Source organism: Saccopteryx leptura, chromosome 12 (assembly GCF_036850995.1).
Source record: "Saccopteryx leptura isolate mSacLep1 chromosome 12, mSacLep1_pri_phased_curated, whole genome shotgun sequence".
NCBI lineage: Eukaryota > Metazoa > Chordata > Mammalia > Chiroptera > Emballonuridae > Saccopteryx > Saccopteryx leptura.
The window spans coordinates 50,701,288-50,718,727 of NC_089514.1; the positions used below are offsets into that span (position 1 = coordinate 50,701,288).

General features: G+C 34.9%; 1 protein-coding gene across 10 annotated transcripts in view; it reads right to left on the reverse strand.

The window, feature by feature from the left end:
- The window catches only part of CACNA2D1 (calcium voltage-gated channel auxiliary subunit alpha2delta 1), a 587,655-nt gene that overhangs the window by 155,848 nt on the left and 414,367 nt on the right, over positions 1–17,440 (reverse strand). For all 10 annotated transcript variants that reach the window (XM_066354417.1, XM_066354423.1, XM_066354420.1 and 7 more), the window contains exon 7: positions 8,303–8,434. In XM_066354417.1, the coding sequence (XP_066210514.1) occupies positions 8,303–8,434 (132 nt within the window). The remainder of the gene's footprint in view (positions 1–8,302; positions 8,435–17,440) is intronic.

Below are 17,440 nucleotides of genomic sequence, written 5' to 3' on the forward strand. Positions count from 1 at the left end.
CTGTGACTCAGAAGTAAGTTTAAACAAAGCATGTTCTATAAAATAGAAGACACTGAAAATATATTCACATATGTGCTACACAGACAAAAATGTAAACTCAGAGACAAAAAGATTATTTTTATAAGCAAATAAATCTAATTAGATGATCATAATGATTCATTCATAAAAACAAAAAAATTATGATTTTATAGGAACAAGTTTATAGTTTTTGTAAGTCAATAAATCTTCTTTGATAATTGTGATAATATATTTATTAAAAAATTTTATATTTGATGCACCTGAGAGAAGTGCTTAAAAAGTTTTCTGAATTTGCTTGAGCATGGGGTTGCTGGCTTGAGTGTATGATCATAGACAAAACCCATGGTCTCTGGCTTGAGCCCAAGGTTGCTGGCTTGAGTTCGGTTGGAGCCCCCCAGTCAAGGCACATATGACAAGGCAATGAATGAATAACTAAAGTGACACAATGAGTTAATGCTTCTCATATCTCTCCCTTTTGTCTGTCTCTCTCTTGCTTAAAGAAAAAGGTGTTCTAATTTTTTGTTTCTCAAGTTTTTATAAATTTTTAATAAAATATACTGAACATAAAATGAAATACATTAACAAAAGTGGTTCTAATATCGAAAAATGGACAACATAAGGTATAGAAATTTAGCAATATATAAAGGAAAAGTGAACAGAAGGATATATTTTAGAAGTTAAAAAGAGCTAAAGCATTTTAAACAACACTTAATCACATAATTTATATATAGTATATCTACCATCAAATTTCAAGCAATACCCATGTCCATGTTAGCATCCTATTTAACTGCTTTTACCCATCAGCAATAAAATAAGTCCTTTAATCCATTTAAGCTTGACCTGATCTATAACTGATTGAAAAGCAAACAACTATTACAACCATTAAATATGTAAAATAAGAGAGTTAGTTAAGAGATGAGGTTATACAAAGATGACAAAAATAAGGTTACAGCAGCATCTCCACAAATTTGGAGCATTTAAGAACTTCAAAATATTATTTGTATAAGATGTGGCCTCCAGAAAACATTACTGATGAATAGCATATAGCAAAGCAAATCGTATAAATCATCATATAAACCTATGCTTGGATCTGCACTCTCCAGTCAGCGCCTCAAATTTTATTGTCCTAAATCAAACTCATCAAATTCATCATTTTATTCAAAAAATAAAAATACTTCTGATATTTCAATAAACATTCTCATATTCCCTCAAGCTAAAATTTATATGTAGTTAACTTATACCCGATGTCTATCACTAAATTATTTTATTTATTTTTACATTTTCTTATTTTATCTTTATTTATTGTGATATAATTCAGACATAAGACTGGACAAGTTTAAGGTACACATGTATTAGAAAGATACACTTATCTGAGAGCTAAGTGAAAGGAATTGGTAGAGAAAATAAAGATTACATGATCTCACTTCTAGATGGAACGTGAAAAAGCCTAACTCACAGAAACACAGAGCAGAATGGCGGTTGCTTAGGGTTGGGGAGTGGGGGGAAGGGGGGAGGTCAAAAGGTACAAACTTCTAATTTGAAGATGAAGAAGTTCTGGGCATCTAATGTGTGGGATGGTGATCATCACAAAAATAATACATGTATAATTATATGAGGTAATAGAGGTGTTAGCTAACACTACAGTTGACATCATTTTCTAACATATAATCATATCAATTTGTTTTTTAAGGTTTCTTATATCATCAGTTTTTTATACCCAAGAATAATTCTTCTTTAATTCCTATTTGATCTCTTGTTCAGATCTTTATTATGCTATATATCTAACCATCCTAACAGCATAATTTTTGGTCAAGGCTTTCTAAGTGTTTTCCATCCAATCAGAGGAAACATTGCTTTAATTGTAGTATTTCACTGGTCAAAATATTGGTAGTATTTTCCAGACAAACTCTTCTGACATTCAAGGCCAGGTGATCTGCCATTAATAAACCTTTTGCTCCAATTTTGCTCTTCTTCTCTTACAATCTATTGAATTAGCTAAGCTCACAAGGCTCTAACAATACTTGTTCATTTCCCTGTTTTTCACTTTGCTCCTTTCTACCCTCTTAAAAAGGCTTTGCCTTTTTTCTTCATTGAGTTGATCTATAATTGATAAACCTTACTCATAACTCTGTAATTACCTTAGCTTATCCAAAACTCCTATAGCAAATCTATTGCTATAGTCTGTCTAATTATTTGTTATTGAATCATTGACATGTATTGCAAGCTAAATATCAAAATGTATAAATTTGACTGCCTAAATAGATTGAAATTTCCTACAGAGCAGAAATAGCCTATTTTATTTTATTTTATTTAAATCAACATATGTTTTTTGTTTGTTTGTTTTTTAGCAAGCAAGAGAGACAGAAAGAAAGCGAGAGAGATGAATGAAAGGATAGACAAGAAGGGAGAAAGAGGAGAAGCTTCAGCTCATAGTTGTGACACCTTAGTTGTTCATTGATTGCTTTCTCATATATGCCTTGACTACGGGGCTCCAGCTGAGCCAGCAACTTTGGGCTCAAGCCAGCAACCTTGAGCTTCAAGCCAGCAACCTTTGGGTTCAAGACAGTGACCACACAGATTCATGTCTATGATCCCACGTTCAAGCCAGCGACCCCACACTGAAGCTGGTAAGCTGAAGAGCCTATACTCAAGCTGGATGAGCTTGTGTTCAAGCTAGCAACCATAGGGTTCCAAACCTGCATCCTCAGCATCCCAGGCCAACACTCTCTCCACTGCACCACTGCCTAGTCAGGCTAATCAATATGTTTATAAAATTTTAAATTATGTGTTCCAGTAAATTAAATATACCATATCTTTTCAACAGAGTAAGTCTTATAATTCTACAAATTATAGTGACAATTATTCCACTTATAATTTAGGGGTAATTATTTCATTGTATTCATTAGGGTGACATTAGCTAGCATAATCATACAGGTTTCAGGATCCCAGCTCCATAAGACATCAAACTGCATCGTGTGTTCACCCTCCAAAGTCAAGTCTTTGTTCATCTCCATTTATTCCCTTCATACCCTCCTCCCTCTACCCCTCCCAACAATCACCATACTGTGGTCTGTGTCCATAAGGGTTTTTTTGTTTTTTGGGGTATTTTTGCTTTATATTTCCACCTCCGTTGCCCAATCTGCCCCATTTCCACAGCTCTTAGCCTACTCTCTATGAGTCTGTCTCTATTTTGCTTATCCGTTCATTTTGCTCACTGCATTCCACAGGGGTGGAATCATATGATACTTGAAGAACAATGTATTTTAAAACACAGATTTGTACTGAGTAACCACAGCACTGAGATACTTGTCCCCAAGTAATCTCTTCTCCCCTTCTTACTTACACAGCTCCTGCTTTTTAACTGTATACATAGTCACCTTGAAGGTAACTGACCATGAAACCAATAAATCCTGACATTGGCCAATGTCACATAAGAGGAAAGGCTTTGGTTATTTCCAGGAAGTGCCCTTAAAAACCCCACAAGAATACAGTTCGTTGTTGCTTAAAGAAGAGCACACGTAACAGTGATGGGCGCTGAGGCAGACGACACACTTAGAGGATGACAGACGAAATCAGACAAGAGTGTGGACCACTCATGTATAAAGTTTCCGCATCAGCCCTGATCTGTATAACTGACATTCTCTGACTTGAGTGAGAAACAAACTTCTATAGTGATTAAATCACCAACTGTTTGGGATTTTCTGTAGTTGGTAGCTAATACTAGGTCTATCAGACACACTGGACTTTAATAATTATTAGCAAAAAAACAACAACTAATACTTCAATTAAAAGTTTGTTTATACAGTGATCAACAAGTCTAATTAAACAAAGTTAAAGTTAAACCTTGTATCCATCTATAAATATCAAAATTTTAAAAATGAGGCACTTTTTAAAAGATCACTGAAAGCAGCACTTCTCTAAATACCAAAAATATTGTGGCTCCTTTGCCATCTCATTTTCTTCTAATTAGTTAGTGATCTATCAAATAACCTTTTCATAAATAATAAGAGTTCTTTGGCATTAGCTATCTATACAGAAAAAATGTCACGCCATATACACAGGTTCCTTTGCATTTTATTTTAGCAAAATCCTAGCAGACATCAAAAGGAAATGTCTCCCCGAGGTATATTTAACAGTAACTACTTATACGAAGTCCCTTTATTGTAACCACATATTTTTAAAATAAATAAATGAGGGAGGGCAGAGAAAGAACAAATGATTAATAAGACATTAAGAAAATGTCATGGCCCTGGCCGGTTGGCTCAGTGGTAGAGCGTTGGCCTGACGTGCAGAAGTCCCGGATTCGATTCCCGGCCAGGGCACACAGGAGAGGCGCCCACCTGCTTCTCCACCCCTCTCCCTCTCTTTCCTCTCTGTCTCTCTCTTCCCCTCCCGCAGCCGAGGCTCCATTGGAGCAAAAGATGGCCAGGGCGCTAGACTGGCTCTGGTTGCAACAGAGCCACGCCCCGGATGGGCAGAGCATCGCCCCCTGGTGGGCGTGCCGGGTGGATCCCGGTAGGGTGCATGCGGGAGTCTGTCTGACTGCCTCCCTGTTTCCAGCTTCAGAAAAATACAAAAAAAAAAAAAAAGAAAGAAAATGTCATATGAAGATAGAGCTGATCTTTAGGGAGGGTTTCCTTTTTTTTTTTTTTTTTTGTAAATGCAACTAATTACCTAAAAAGAATAAGTGCTTTCTACAATGGCATTTCAGTGAGCCACTAATTCTTAATTTACAATCCCAATTACTACTGTAATTGGTGCAATTATAGGAGACACTAAGAGGTGAAATGAACAGTTTGTACCTACAGTTTTGATGACAGGCAGACTTCATGAAGTTGATCACTCTTCAAACACAGTTTTAATAGCTTTAAAGCTAATTTATCTAAATCAATGAGAGATTCTAAAGGAAAGCACTCATACAATACAGTGATTTTTGCACTCAGCACACTTACAATGACACTGTCATTAGACATGGGCTCTGACTTCAGCTATGCCATGAAACTAGCTGTGTGACCAGGCCGGGTCACTCTGGTTATCGTACAGAACACAGTAGTCTTCCCCAGAATCAACTTCTCTATTATACCACACAGCCTACCTACCTTCTCAGCTGGAGAAGAGACAGAGAAAGAAGCAAGGGGATGGAGGAGCAAGAGAAAGATGAAAAGAGGAAGAAAGGAAAGAAGAAGAGGGGTGAAAAAAAAAAAGGTATACAGAAATCATGTTTCTAGCTTATTTTTATACATATCAACCAAATAAAAAATGCAATTTACTGATGTTCAGTTCAAGGACAGGTGTTAGAGCTCAAATCCACACTTATTGCCAAATAAACTGCTATTCAGAATCAGCTCTGCAGAACTTCCTCTTGAGATCCCCTCCCTTGGATAATAGTTTAAATATTTTGATACATGTAAATCTAGAGTGGCTAACCATCACTGACTTTCCCTTACATGCTAGGCTAAGAACCATGTTCAATTCATTTCTTACCTATTCCACAAGTTAACCATTAGCATCCTCATGTTTCCTGGCTGAAGTCCTGTTTCAGCAGGACTTTGGTTTCCAAAGGTGACCGCCACATCAAGTGACTAAGAGGATTAACACCCTGGCTACTCGGTATAGATTTGCTTAATCCAGTAACACCAAGTAGCCTTGCTTGAAGGAGCACATTAACACTGAACAAAAATATCTTTTAGACTCTACTGGAAATTATTCTACTTTCTGCAGAACACTTTATTTTTAATAATTCTGGCAAATTTTTTAAAAGGTGGTTTACAGAATTAATTATGTCAAAACAATTCCATGTTGTACTAGGAAGGTTGACTTTCCCATGTTAACAAATATAGAAAGTCGGAGCCTGAGACAGGTTTTGACAGATTCAGCAAAAAGAAATACAGGACACTTGGTTCGATTTAAATTTTAATAAAAAAATATACTTTTTTAGTGTAAACATTTCCCAAATAATGCATACTTATACTAAAAATTTCTTAATTTTTTCTCTGAAATGCAAATTTAACTGGGCATCTTTTATTTTATTTGGCAACCCTGCAGAGAAGTGACTTACTAAGGGCATCTTGTGCCCAACTCCACACTAGTGTTACTGGTAGGTGTCATTGCTTAGTCATCTGCTTAGTAGCTGTCACTGCTTAGTCATCTGTTCAGAACTCTTCCCACATTTCCATTTCATCTCCTTTGTCAACTGATTGGAGCCTCAATTATTTTCTTTAATTTCTCACACAAAAAGAAAAATGTAGTTAGGCAAAATTATTCTAGTTGATATTCACTCATTTAAAATAATGCCTACTGTTCTGTTTTTTCAAAACATTTTTCATTATATTATCTGATTGATCACAAAAACCCTAAGAGGATAAACTGAGTACTTAGGGTTCATAATTTTCAGATTTGATGATGAAGTCTTAGAATTTAGGAGACCAATCCTGTTTCTTACAGTCAGTAGGAAGATTCTAGCCTGAGGTCCAAGTCTTATAATATGAAAATCCATTTAAGTAAAATAACACATGGTTCACCAACTTGAGCCCAAGGTTGCTGGCTTGAGCAGGGGGTCATTTGGTCTGCTGTAGCCCCAACAAAGAATTGATGCTTCTCATCTCTCTCCCTTCCTGTCTGTCGGTCGCTATCTATCCCTCTCTCTGTCTCTCTCTGTCTCTGTCACACACAAAAAATAAAATAAAATAAAGGAAATTATAAAAAAGGTTTCATTTTTAATTTATTGATTTTAGAGAGAAAGGAAAAGAAAGAAGTGGGAGAAACATCACCTTGTTTCACACATTCATGCATCCATTGGTTGATTCTTGTATGTGCCCTGACCAGGAACTGAACCCATGATCTTGGCATATAGGGACAACACTAACCAACTGAGCCACCTGGCCTGGGCCTATTCATTTTAGTTTACAAAATATATTCATCTTCACTGACTATATATGTTTGCCGAGATGCCTTCAAAATTAATCCAACCTGATACATAAGAAAGCTCTATATTTATTGACATTTCATTTTGTTTCCTGTCATACACATTATAACAAATCTACATTTATTGATTAAAGAGGAGCATGAACAGTTTCTATGCAAAAGTACAAACTTAAAATCTGGCAAGAAATATTTCAATTATTCTCAAAAAATTCTATTCAGTTCTCAATGCGACTTACAATTAGGTCCATCCTGGTAGCTGGCTCTTTATCTCAGAACTGTTTTAGGGTTCAGGGTAACCTCCATTCTAGGTACACAGATCCCTGCTCATGGTCTCACAGAAATCTGCCCTGATTCCAGGTGCCAACACTCCCGCTCTTTCTAGGTGTCTTGATTTAAAGTGATTTTGATAGCTACAGAGGCATGTAAGGAGAAACTGTCTTTCCTTTTGTTGCAGTAATATAAGGTTATAGTAAATATATAGAAATATAAAAATATGGGCGATATATAAAAGTAATTAAAAGGATATTTAAAATAATTATTAAAATTAAAGTTATGCCATTTGGATAGGAATTAATATAGTGGCTTAGTGCCATAACTCTAATGTGATAAACAGACTCTGACTTTCAAGCAGAGCCCAGTTAGTATGTGTGTGAAATTATACATAGATAAGAAGTGGTTTGGTGTTATTTACATTAACTTTTTAAATTAATGTAAATAAGAACATCTTAAAAAGTGGTTTAATGTAAACATTTCAGTAGATTGTCAGAGGGAATTCCCTGCGAGGAACTCCCCAAAAGGTGGTTTGAGGTGATAATCCTATAGATTGACACCAGGTATAAAGCACTGGCCAGAAAGGGTACTAAAGCTGAGGGGCCCCCTGCTGCAGTAGTCGCCCAGACTCCAACGTTGATGTGGACTGTCTCCACACCACTCTGAGTTCTGACCAAAGACAGCCAAGAGGAGCATGCTGACGGGGCCCCCTTAAACTGTACCCAGACACGCCAAAAGGATTTGTGAGTAATAAATTGCCTGTGTGACTATTGCAACTAATTTGTATGTCGGTCGTGTTTTTCCTCTGGTGGCACTGATCAGTAGCATCATCATTGCCGCCTCAAGAGTAGTCTCAAAGAGGCTGCCAGCCCTGCTGATAAGCAGGAGTGTCCCACTGTGCAGGGAAGTCAAATCAGGGACGCCTAATCAACATAGAGCTTGGGCTCTACTGGGACAACTATGAAAGGTAACAGGAAAGCTATCCTTTTCTTTTACTTTAGAAGAAAGAAACAGCATGTTCTCAAGAAACATTATGTCTGGTACTTACAGTTTTATATGGTACCTACCTAATGACTCACCAGGCACTTACCTGGATAATACCGGGCCAGGCCTGTGGCACTGCCAAACACCTGCCACAATAATGTGGGATCTTCATCTCGATTTCTTTTGAAAACTTCGTCTAAGGCACTTGTCCAGTTGAGTTCATTTAATACAATTGTTGCTGATTTAAAAAAAGAAAAAATAAATTAATAAAAATTTATAATATATTCATCATAATTAAAATGCAAATTTATAATAATTAATTTGTAAAATTAATGTTTTACATTTTCATTGCTTTACCTGTACAAGTACTCTAATACAGTAATTATCAAAATATTCAGACATGCAATTATTTCCGCAAACACATTTTTATAGGACAGTAGCCTTTTTGACACTTTGGGCTGTTAATTCTTTGTTGTGGGAGTTTCCTGTGCTTTGTATAATGCTGGGCAGTGTCTCTGGCCTCTGTCCACTAGATGCCAGTACCATCCCCCTAGATGTAACAGGCAAAACTCCAGACAGCTTCAAATAACCCCTGGAGGGCAAAACTGCTCCCTGCTGAGAATGGCTGTAATGCACAAAACACAACAGCAAGCTCTCCTGATTGAAAAGGGGTGGGAGACATTCCACCCCTTTAGGCAGTTCTGAAGAAACCTACAAGACACATCAGGGCACAGTCTGATTACCACCTCCCTCAACTCTTGATGATTCTCTGTGATATACTAACATAATCTGGTCTGTTACTTGATTAAAAACAATTACATGTTTGTCATTGATCACAGACAAAAGAATTCATTCAGAGGCTTCAAATATCAGTGTTAGAAATATGAAGCAGCTCATACTTTATTACTACATTTATGAATAGTGTTTTTCTTTTTTTCTAGTTAGCTCAATTAATAATTAGAATATGTTGTTAATAAGGATCAGATCATTGATTTTGATGCCTACTTATACCTGCTGATTTATCTTGGACAATAAAAGGAAGCATTATAGGATGGGATAAAAAAAAAAGGTTAAATTATATATAATTTATAATTATGGATCTCTGTAATCATAGCATCCTATGTCTAACATACTAAATATTTAACTAGCTTAGAATATTATTTTCCCTTTAAACAAAAAGATAATAAATAATCTCAGGGTTTTTTTGTTTTTTATTTTTGTGAAATATGTACCATGCCCCCTGCTGATTAGTACATTGGACTTCTCTGTGCTTGAAAATCTATGACTAAGCCTGAACAGTGGAAGTTAACTTGGGATAAGGGCTGGAGATACTGTTTTAATTTCTATTCTTTTTGGTGAGCAAAGCAGATAAAAGAAGCAAATGCAATCATGGTTAAGCCATGCAGAAGGATTTTTAAGGGTAAAGGAAAAAAGAGCTTCTATCAAGGAGGATAAATAGCATACGTGCTTCTATATTAAAGTTCATCATTTACAAAAAAATGAAAACAGGGTATTGTAAAATTGTTCCAGGACCAGCATCCTAATGCACTTCTTATTATTGAAAACTAACAAAATTTCCATCTTTATAGATGTGATTAAGTCCAGAAAGATCAGTGTGTGTGTGAATATTCATGAGCTGGGTCAGATTCATAGTGCATCTGAGATACCAGTGAATTCATATGCTAAAGAATCACAGAAAAGAGAAACACTGTACTTTTCTTTAAACATTCATAAATTTAACAGTAATATTCCTGTGAACAAATAATCATGTTTATTTATGATCCAAATAGACTTCATTAAACTCCAATCTGTTCTATCTCTTCAATTTCCTTGACTATTTAATTCACATTAAGCAACAACTGATATCTAATTGTTTTTAATAAAGTTTTATTTGTTTTCAAGGCTACTATCTTTTTCTTAATTTTATTTGATAACTTAACAACTGCTAAAGATTAGGCTCTGATACACTGATTGTTTATTACACTTTTATGTATTTGGGGAAAAAGTCAAGCTCTGAAATATTCTTACTATATTGGTGATATGTTTTAATATTTGTAGTTTATACATGTGAAAATTATTTTTTTCATATAAGACATTATTGAAGTAGATTACAAAATGTTTCCCTCAAAATTGGATCATCTGCAAATGGCAAGGTATCTACAACATTTGCAGAATAGGCCCTTGAATCGGTTTTAAATATGCTCAAAATGAAAGAAATGATGTTGTATACACATCACAAGGTTTAGCAACGTGATGACAGCACGTAGCAGTGAGTGAGGATACAGATACTTCTATTTGTCCCTGGATATTTATAAAGGCTTTGAGTGTGATCTTTATTCTGTTAGTTAAAATCTTTATTTGAGTGTCCCAAGCAAGAAATCAGAATTCAAAGTTGGCCATGCTAGAGCATAACGAGTGCAACCTCTTTAAAGAAGAGTGGGGTTGTAGCTCTTTCAAAATTAAAGTCTGTAACAATTTCAGGGCATTTATCCTATGAAGAGAGTGTAGATCTCCAGCCCTGAACCAGGGAATTTTAGAGCAAGAGTCATTTATTCAATCATGGTGTTTAAATTTCTTAAAACATCAACACTACAATGTAAAATATATTGTTGCACTAGGAAATTTTTTCTCACTATACTGAAAGCAACTATAAATAAAAAAGAAAATAAGTAAAGCATCAAAGTAAACAAACAAGTTTACTTTGAATATATTTGAGATTCTTCTTAATTATTTGGCTATATTTTTCTGAACCACATTATGAATTCACTTAACTAATAAACATTATTTTAGTACCTTGAAATGAGCAGATTTTTGTCTTAACCTTGCAAAATTTAATTCTAGCTTTATTTAGAATTACAAGGGGGCCTGACCATTCTCCATGTCTATGCTATTAGCATAACTCAGGATAAGCAATACTTAAATAACTAGGTAACCTGTAGATGTTGGAATAGTAAAACTCATGCAGAACATTGGCCATGCTAAAACAAATTTGTCAGTTCCTGAATCTACTTTCTTCCCTTGCTACTTTCATTGTATTTATACACACAAGTTCTCTCTCTCTCCAGTGTTTATTTAGGGAGATACTTTTAATAAACTATTTTGGCTACAATCTGGCTAAAAATTCAGATGCATTCAAAAAGTTATCATTAGATCTTTTGTTTTATATTACAAAAAGTTTACACGCTTATGCTGTTGTTGCCTCTCTGGCCTCAGTAGAGTCTCCTATTTTTCTTACATGATAGTACTTAAAACTGAAGGTATAAAACATGATCCTTCATGATGAAAACAACAATAAAACAAGACCAAATTTCTTGGAAAATTATTCTCAACCAATATTACTCTGAATTATGAAACTGTACTGTTCATTCATAGAAAGACTTGAAACTCAAGAAAAAATGTGGCACTCTGACTCAATAAAGCTCAACAGATGTAATTTGTTTCCATTTGTCAATGTATATTATAAACACTTTAAAAATAAAATTAGTTTTTATAAGTCACAATCTTTATTTGAAGTCCAGAGCAAGAAATCAAAATTCAAAAGCTTTTATTTAATCACCAAAACACTGATATAAATTAGTCAAATAATGCTTCATATAAGAACTCAAGAATCAAATCTTTTTTTTTTTTTTTTGTATTTTTCTGAAGCTGGAAACAGGGAGAGACAGTCAGACAGACTCCCGCATGCGCCTGACCGGGATCCACCTGGCACGCCCACCAGGGGCGAAGCTCTGCCCACCAGGGGGCGATGCTCTGCCCCTCTGGGGCGTCGCTCTGCTGCGACCAGAGCCACTCTAGCGCCTGGGGCAGAGGCCAAGGAGCCATCCCCAGTGCCCGGGCCATCTTTGCTCCAGTGGAGCCTCGGCTGCGGGAGGGGAAGAGAGAGACAGAGAGGAAGGAGAGGGGGAGGGGTGGAGAAGCAGATGAGCGCTTCTCCTGTGTGCCCTGACTGGGAATCGAACCCGGGACCCTCTACACGCCAGGCCGACGCTCTACCACTGAGCCAACCGGCCAGGGCCAGAATCAAATCTTTTTAAAAGAACTTGAAATATTTCTTGGACACAAAACATTACCTTTATTTGTACAGATGTACTTATTGGGTGATAGTTCTGTCTGGTTTTCTCTAAGTCATTTATCAGTCTTTAAAATGATTTTATTTTATGTAGCTTATCAATTATATATTGCATATGTATTGCATTTTTAATATACCGTGTACTATATGCGGGGAGCAAAAGTAAGTTTACAGTTGTTAGTACTGTATTCCCTCATGTCCCCAAATATATAGTAATGTTATACATTCACACAAGTTTCTAATTTCTTGTTTGAATGAATATTAGAATTACATTAGTGACATATTTTTTTTCACTGCAGAACAGTAACAAGTCAATGCTGATTTGTCCTTGTCAACTGCTAGTAACTAGTAAACTTCAGCTGGCATGTTTTATGGCTATTTAAGAGCAAAATTAGTCCTCAGATTCTGCCAAACTTTAAAAAAGTGAAGATCTTTATTTTTGTTAGAAAATTAGATTTTGCAAAAATAAGTCTTTTATTGATGTCCAAGTCCAAGCCTATTAAAAGCAAATGAATGCTGGGAAAGCAAACCTTGACTCTGGGGCCTCTGTTCTGAATGGTATAATAGAATTTCACAGATAATTGACTCAGAACGCCAAGCATACATCTGTATTCTTCGTATGGTTGGTTTTCAAAAGCATGGCCTTGGTGTTCAACTATCCTCTCTTTTAAAGTATTCTATTGTTCAGTCTGGCTTCTCAAGGGAAGAAAGGAAAATCTAATTTGTAAGATCATAAAAGAAGCACCTTACATCTGCTGCTAATTCTTTTATAATACATGATACATCTATATCTTCTTTATGACATGGAATACAGAATTGTTGATAAGTTCTGAATGCAATTTTCTTCTGTGAACTTTAACACATAAAGTGTAGCACTGTTGATATCTTTTAAGTTTGACTCCATTTTGTTGTCTTATTCAGGGTTCAGGGACTCACTGTGCATTGAAGGCACAATACTACTACTTCAAAAGCCTTGAGGTTAAAATGGCAACTACAGCTTTCAAATGAAACAAATATGTGTAGAAAAAAGAACCACTTTTTATAAATTTCTTAAAAAATAAAAACTTTGGTGAGTCTGTATCAAAAATATATTTTATAAAACATAAAACAGCATTTGTAAATCTCTGATAAAATCTGTAGATATTGAAGCTACATAAAGGACCAGATGCTAAAAACTGCTTTTTTCAAAAAATGGTAAATATGATACAATTAAAAATTTTAAAAAGAGAACTAGCAAAATGCTGCCTATACTTTTTCTATTTAACTAATAATACCATTCTCTTATCAAAGCCTTGCATTGTGATATAGTATATATTATTTAAGATACTGCCACTGGTAATAACAAGAGTCAATAATATTTATTAAGAACTTATATGCTGCAGGTATGTTAACCACTTCTTATGCATTATCTCATTTAACAATTAGAATGATTCTTTGAGATACTAATATTATCTTCAAAAGAGCATACAATTTGCCAAAAATCACAGTTACAGGTATAGAGACAGCACTCAAGTATGTGTCAGATTCCAAAATTCTTACTGCATATGAGCTATTTATTTCTAAGCTTTCATTATATGTTTACCTCTAATTATTTAAAGTTTCAAATCTAAAAAAATATGCCAATGTCTTTGTAGCACAGTGTTTCTCAGCTGAGAGGAATACTGCTCCCCAGCAAACATTCAGCAATGTCTTGAAATATTTTTGATATCATGACTGACACATGGTGGGTAGAGGCCGGGGATGCCCTACCCATCACACAGTGCACAAAATATGCCCCACAGGAAGGAATTACCAAAATGTGCCTGAGTTTGGGAACCTGGCTGAAGTACACCTATAAACACAAGACAATGACTCCACATTGTAAAAAGCAATATTCCCAATAAATATTGTCCAAAAAAGCCGCAACAAAACTCCTTCAAATGGAAAGTTGATATAATTTTAAATATTATTTCATGATATTAAATTATCTCAGTATTTCAGCCTACATTTTGATATTTTTTGAGTTGAGAAAATTTTCATTTTAGTCCCAGAAACTCTAACACACTGTCCTCCTACCTAAAAAACTAAGGATTCAAGGCTACATTTTAGGGCCATTAAGTGTTCTTCCTCCCTCCCTTCTGCTTTTGGACCTTCACACAATATGAAGAGTTTTGCTTGGCTGGTATTGTTATTTTTAATGATTTAACACTTACTGATTCTATACAAAACTTATTTTATCTCTATAGCAAATGTACATATTTTATCCCGGAGTATATACAGTGGTCATTAACAGAATTGCATTTAACAGATGAGCCAAACCTGATGTCACTAATTTTATTCATCAACTCTAATATCTAAAAAGAAAAATGTTAATAAGAAGAAACCCACTGATCCAATTAAGTGCAAGGACAAAAAGAATTCACTTTAAGGACTAGACAGTGTGCATAAATATTAAAATGAATGAATCCTTTCATTGGATTTGGTTAAGGAAATCTCAAATAATCCCAGGGTAAAGGAAAGATTACTAAAATACAGGGAGATAGGAAGACCAAATCTAATCTCTCTAATCACTTCTCAGGCAGCAGACTTTACCTCCCACTGAGAATGGGAGAACAGAAAGCTCCAACGCATATGTAGACCCTGATGAGGAGATAAGCCTTATTTCTACATTAATTTAGTACAAATATTAAAAGGCCCTTGTCCTTGTCAACTCTCTAAGACCCACATTATTGGGATTTCTGGTCTCGCTCCTATGTCTTTCGTTTCCCGTAGATTGAATACCCAGAACACAGCTGTTCTGCTTTAATGAAATCTGCAAATTGTGGAGCACACAGAAGGAGCTCAGAAAAAATCCACTTCATTATTAAAGAAAATAAGAATGATCCAAGGGGAACAGAAGACCCTAGGATCTAATGTCATGTTTAGTAATTGAAGGATTTTAAATGTCACTTTCAACAAAATGATAATGGTAAGATTTTTCTAGGAGGGACACAGGGATTTTGCATAGAAATAACAAAAATAGAAGGCAAGGTTAAAACTTTGTTTTTATCTTACAAGCATTCTACGTTTCTTTTGTTCCTAACATTATATATAAAAAAACACACAATTAGTGGCACTGGCAGCAAAGAGACTATCACTGGCACAACAGGCTCCTTAGGATAAATCATTTAAACTTTCATTTGTCTGTTTTTTGTTCAACTAAAAAAAGTGGACATAAATGGACTAAGGATCCTAGATAGCCTTCAGGTTAGGATTAATGTCAAATAAGTTCATGAATAAAAGGGAATTGTTGAACATAATTTTATTATAGTTCTTTCCGTTGCTCAATTCAAAATCTGTAAACATGGACATCTCCTTTAAATATTTTCCATAGAAAATAACTTTTTTTTTTACATCTCCGCATATTATTTCAGTCTTGCTGGTTACTTTCTTTTACTTGAACAATTAAGCTATCTCTCCATTTATTTTGAAATAAAGCCACATTCCTTCTGTCCACCCCCTAATTTATTTAAAAGCTCTCCTATCATGAGATACTCCTCAATTAAAACAATATAGACAAAATATAATTTTAAATTTGGGAATGTTGCATAATTTATAAATATAAACCAGAAACTTAAAGTAATTATGTGAAGAGGTCAAGACAATTTATTCCACTGATACAAAGTCATTGTTAATCATAAATTTGATTATTTTAAATTATAATTGTAAAAAGATCCTTAAATATCTATTTTACATATTAGACTAGATTGCATGTATGTATTAGAACACTGCCTACCCTTCTTATTATCATTATCTTATTTACCTTTTAATACTCAGTATTTAAAAGGTTTTTAAAAAATATCCTGATGATTGGGAGAAAAAAGATACCCTGATTGAAGGATTCTGATTGAGCTGCTAAACGGCTAGGATGAATGATTGAACCCTAAGCATTTCTCTCTTCACAGAATCTTGCTTTTCCCTCAGTCCTAAATTAGGGTCCAACAACATTTAATCACCTTGCTATAAATCTCATGAAGAAAACAGTGTAAACCTTTCCAAGATCATTTACATTGTTTTAAGAGAATACAAACTAAACTAAACTAAACTATTATCTCTATTGAACGCTCTTCATGGACTGTGTAAGTTTTGTGAGGAGATGATTTTTACAATGGAATATTCCCAATGCTCCCAGATATCAAACCACAATGGTGATAGCACAGACACTAAAATTCTGGAAGAAATTAAATAAGGTCCAATATACATAGCAGACACAACACACACAGAATTATATACACAGTTCTGTTAAAGCTGAGAGAAAACTGGGGGTGAAAATTACATTAGACCAAATAAGATAAGGGAAATCTCTCGCCTTTGCTCTGGGACTCCCTAACTAACTGCACAGGGAATTTAGTGCCTCCCTCGAAAGCTGGGTTGCTGAATTCAAAAAGAAGGATCAGAAAGTATTGGAGCTGACTAACGAGATACGGTTGAAGAAGAAGGATAACAAGGCTCCTGGGGACTGGGGTGATACTGTCAATAGGGTACACACTGCTTGCTACTAATGGGTTTGTGACAGCCGGTTTTAGAAAGAAAAGTAGCCTGGTGACTTAAAGATGCAAAGATCAGATGCACTGAACACGGTACACAGCAGTGGGCTGTAATCAAGAAGAGCAATCACTCGGTTTAAACACCATTCGCTGCTTCAGAGTGAAACAAAACAAAACAAACTAAATCAAAAATAGTGAATTCCAGATTGTTGCTTCCAGAGTCATGTGACCTAAAGGTGTGAATAAAATTGAATACCATTTCTAAGACAACATGAGATTAAGATCCTTAATATCTCTAGTTGCTCACAAATACTTTCCCAAATGCATATACACATACATACATACATACAGAGCCCTCATTAATTATTATGCTATTTATACCGAAAGACATCTATATACAAAAACAAAACAAATACATCAACTTGGCTAGTTTTCAGGATGCTTACAACATAGTGAGCATTTCTTCAGATTTTAATGTACTTGTAGTAGTTACTGACATTAAATTTATATTTATCAGTCCTAAATACTGCATTCTTCAGCAAATACCTTAGTACAGAAATAATTCTTTTTCTATTCTAATAAGTTATGAATTTTAAATTTTTCATTCATAGCTTAATATCATCCCCAAAACATTTCAATTAATCAAAATCAAATTGGTTGAAGAAGCTCA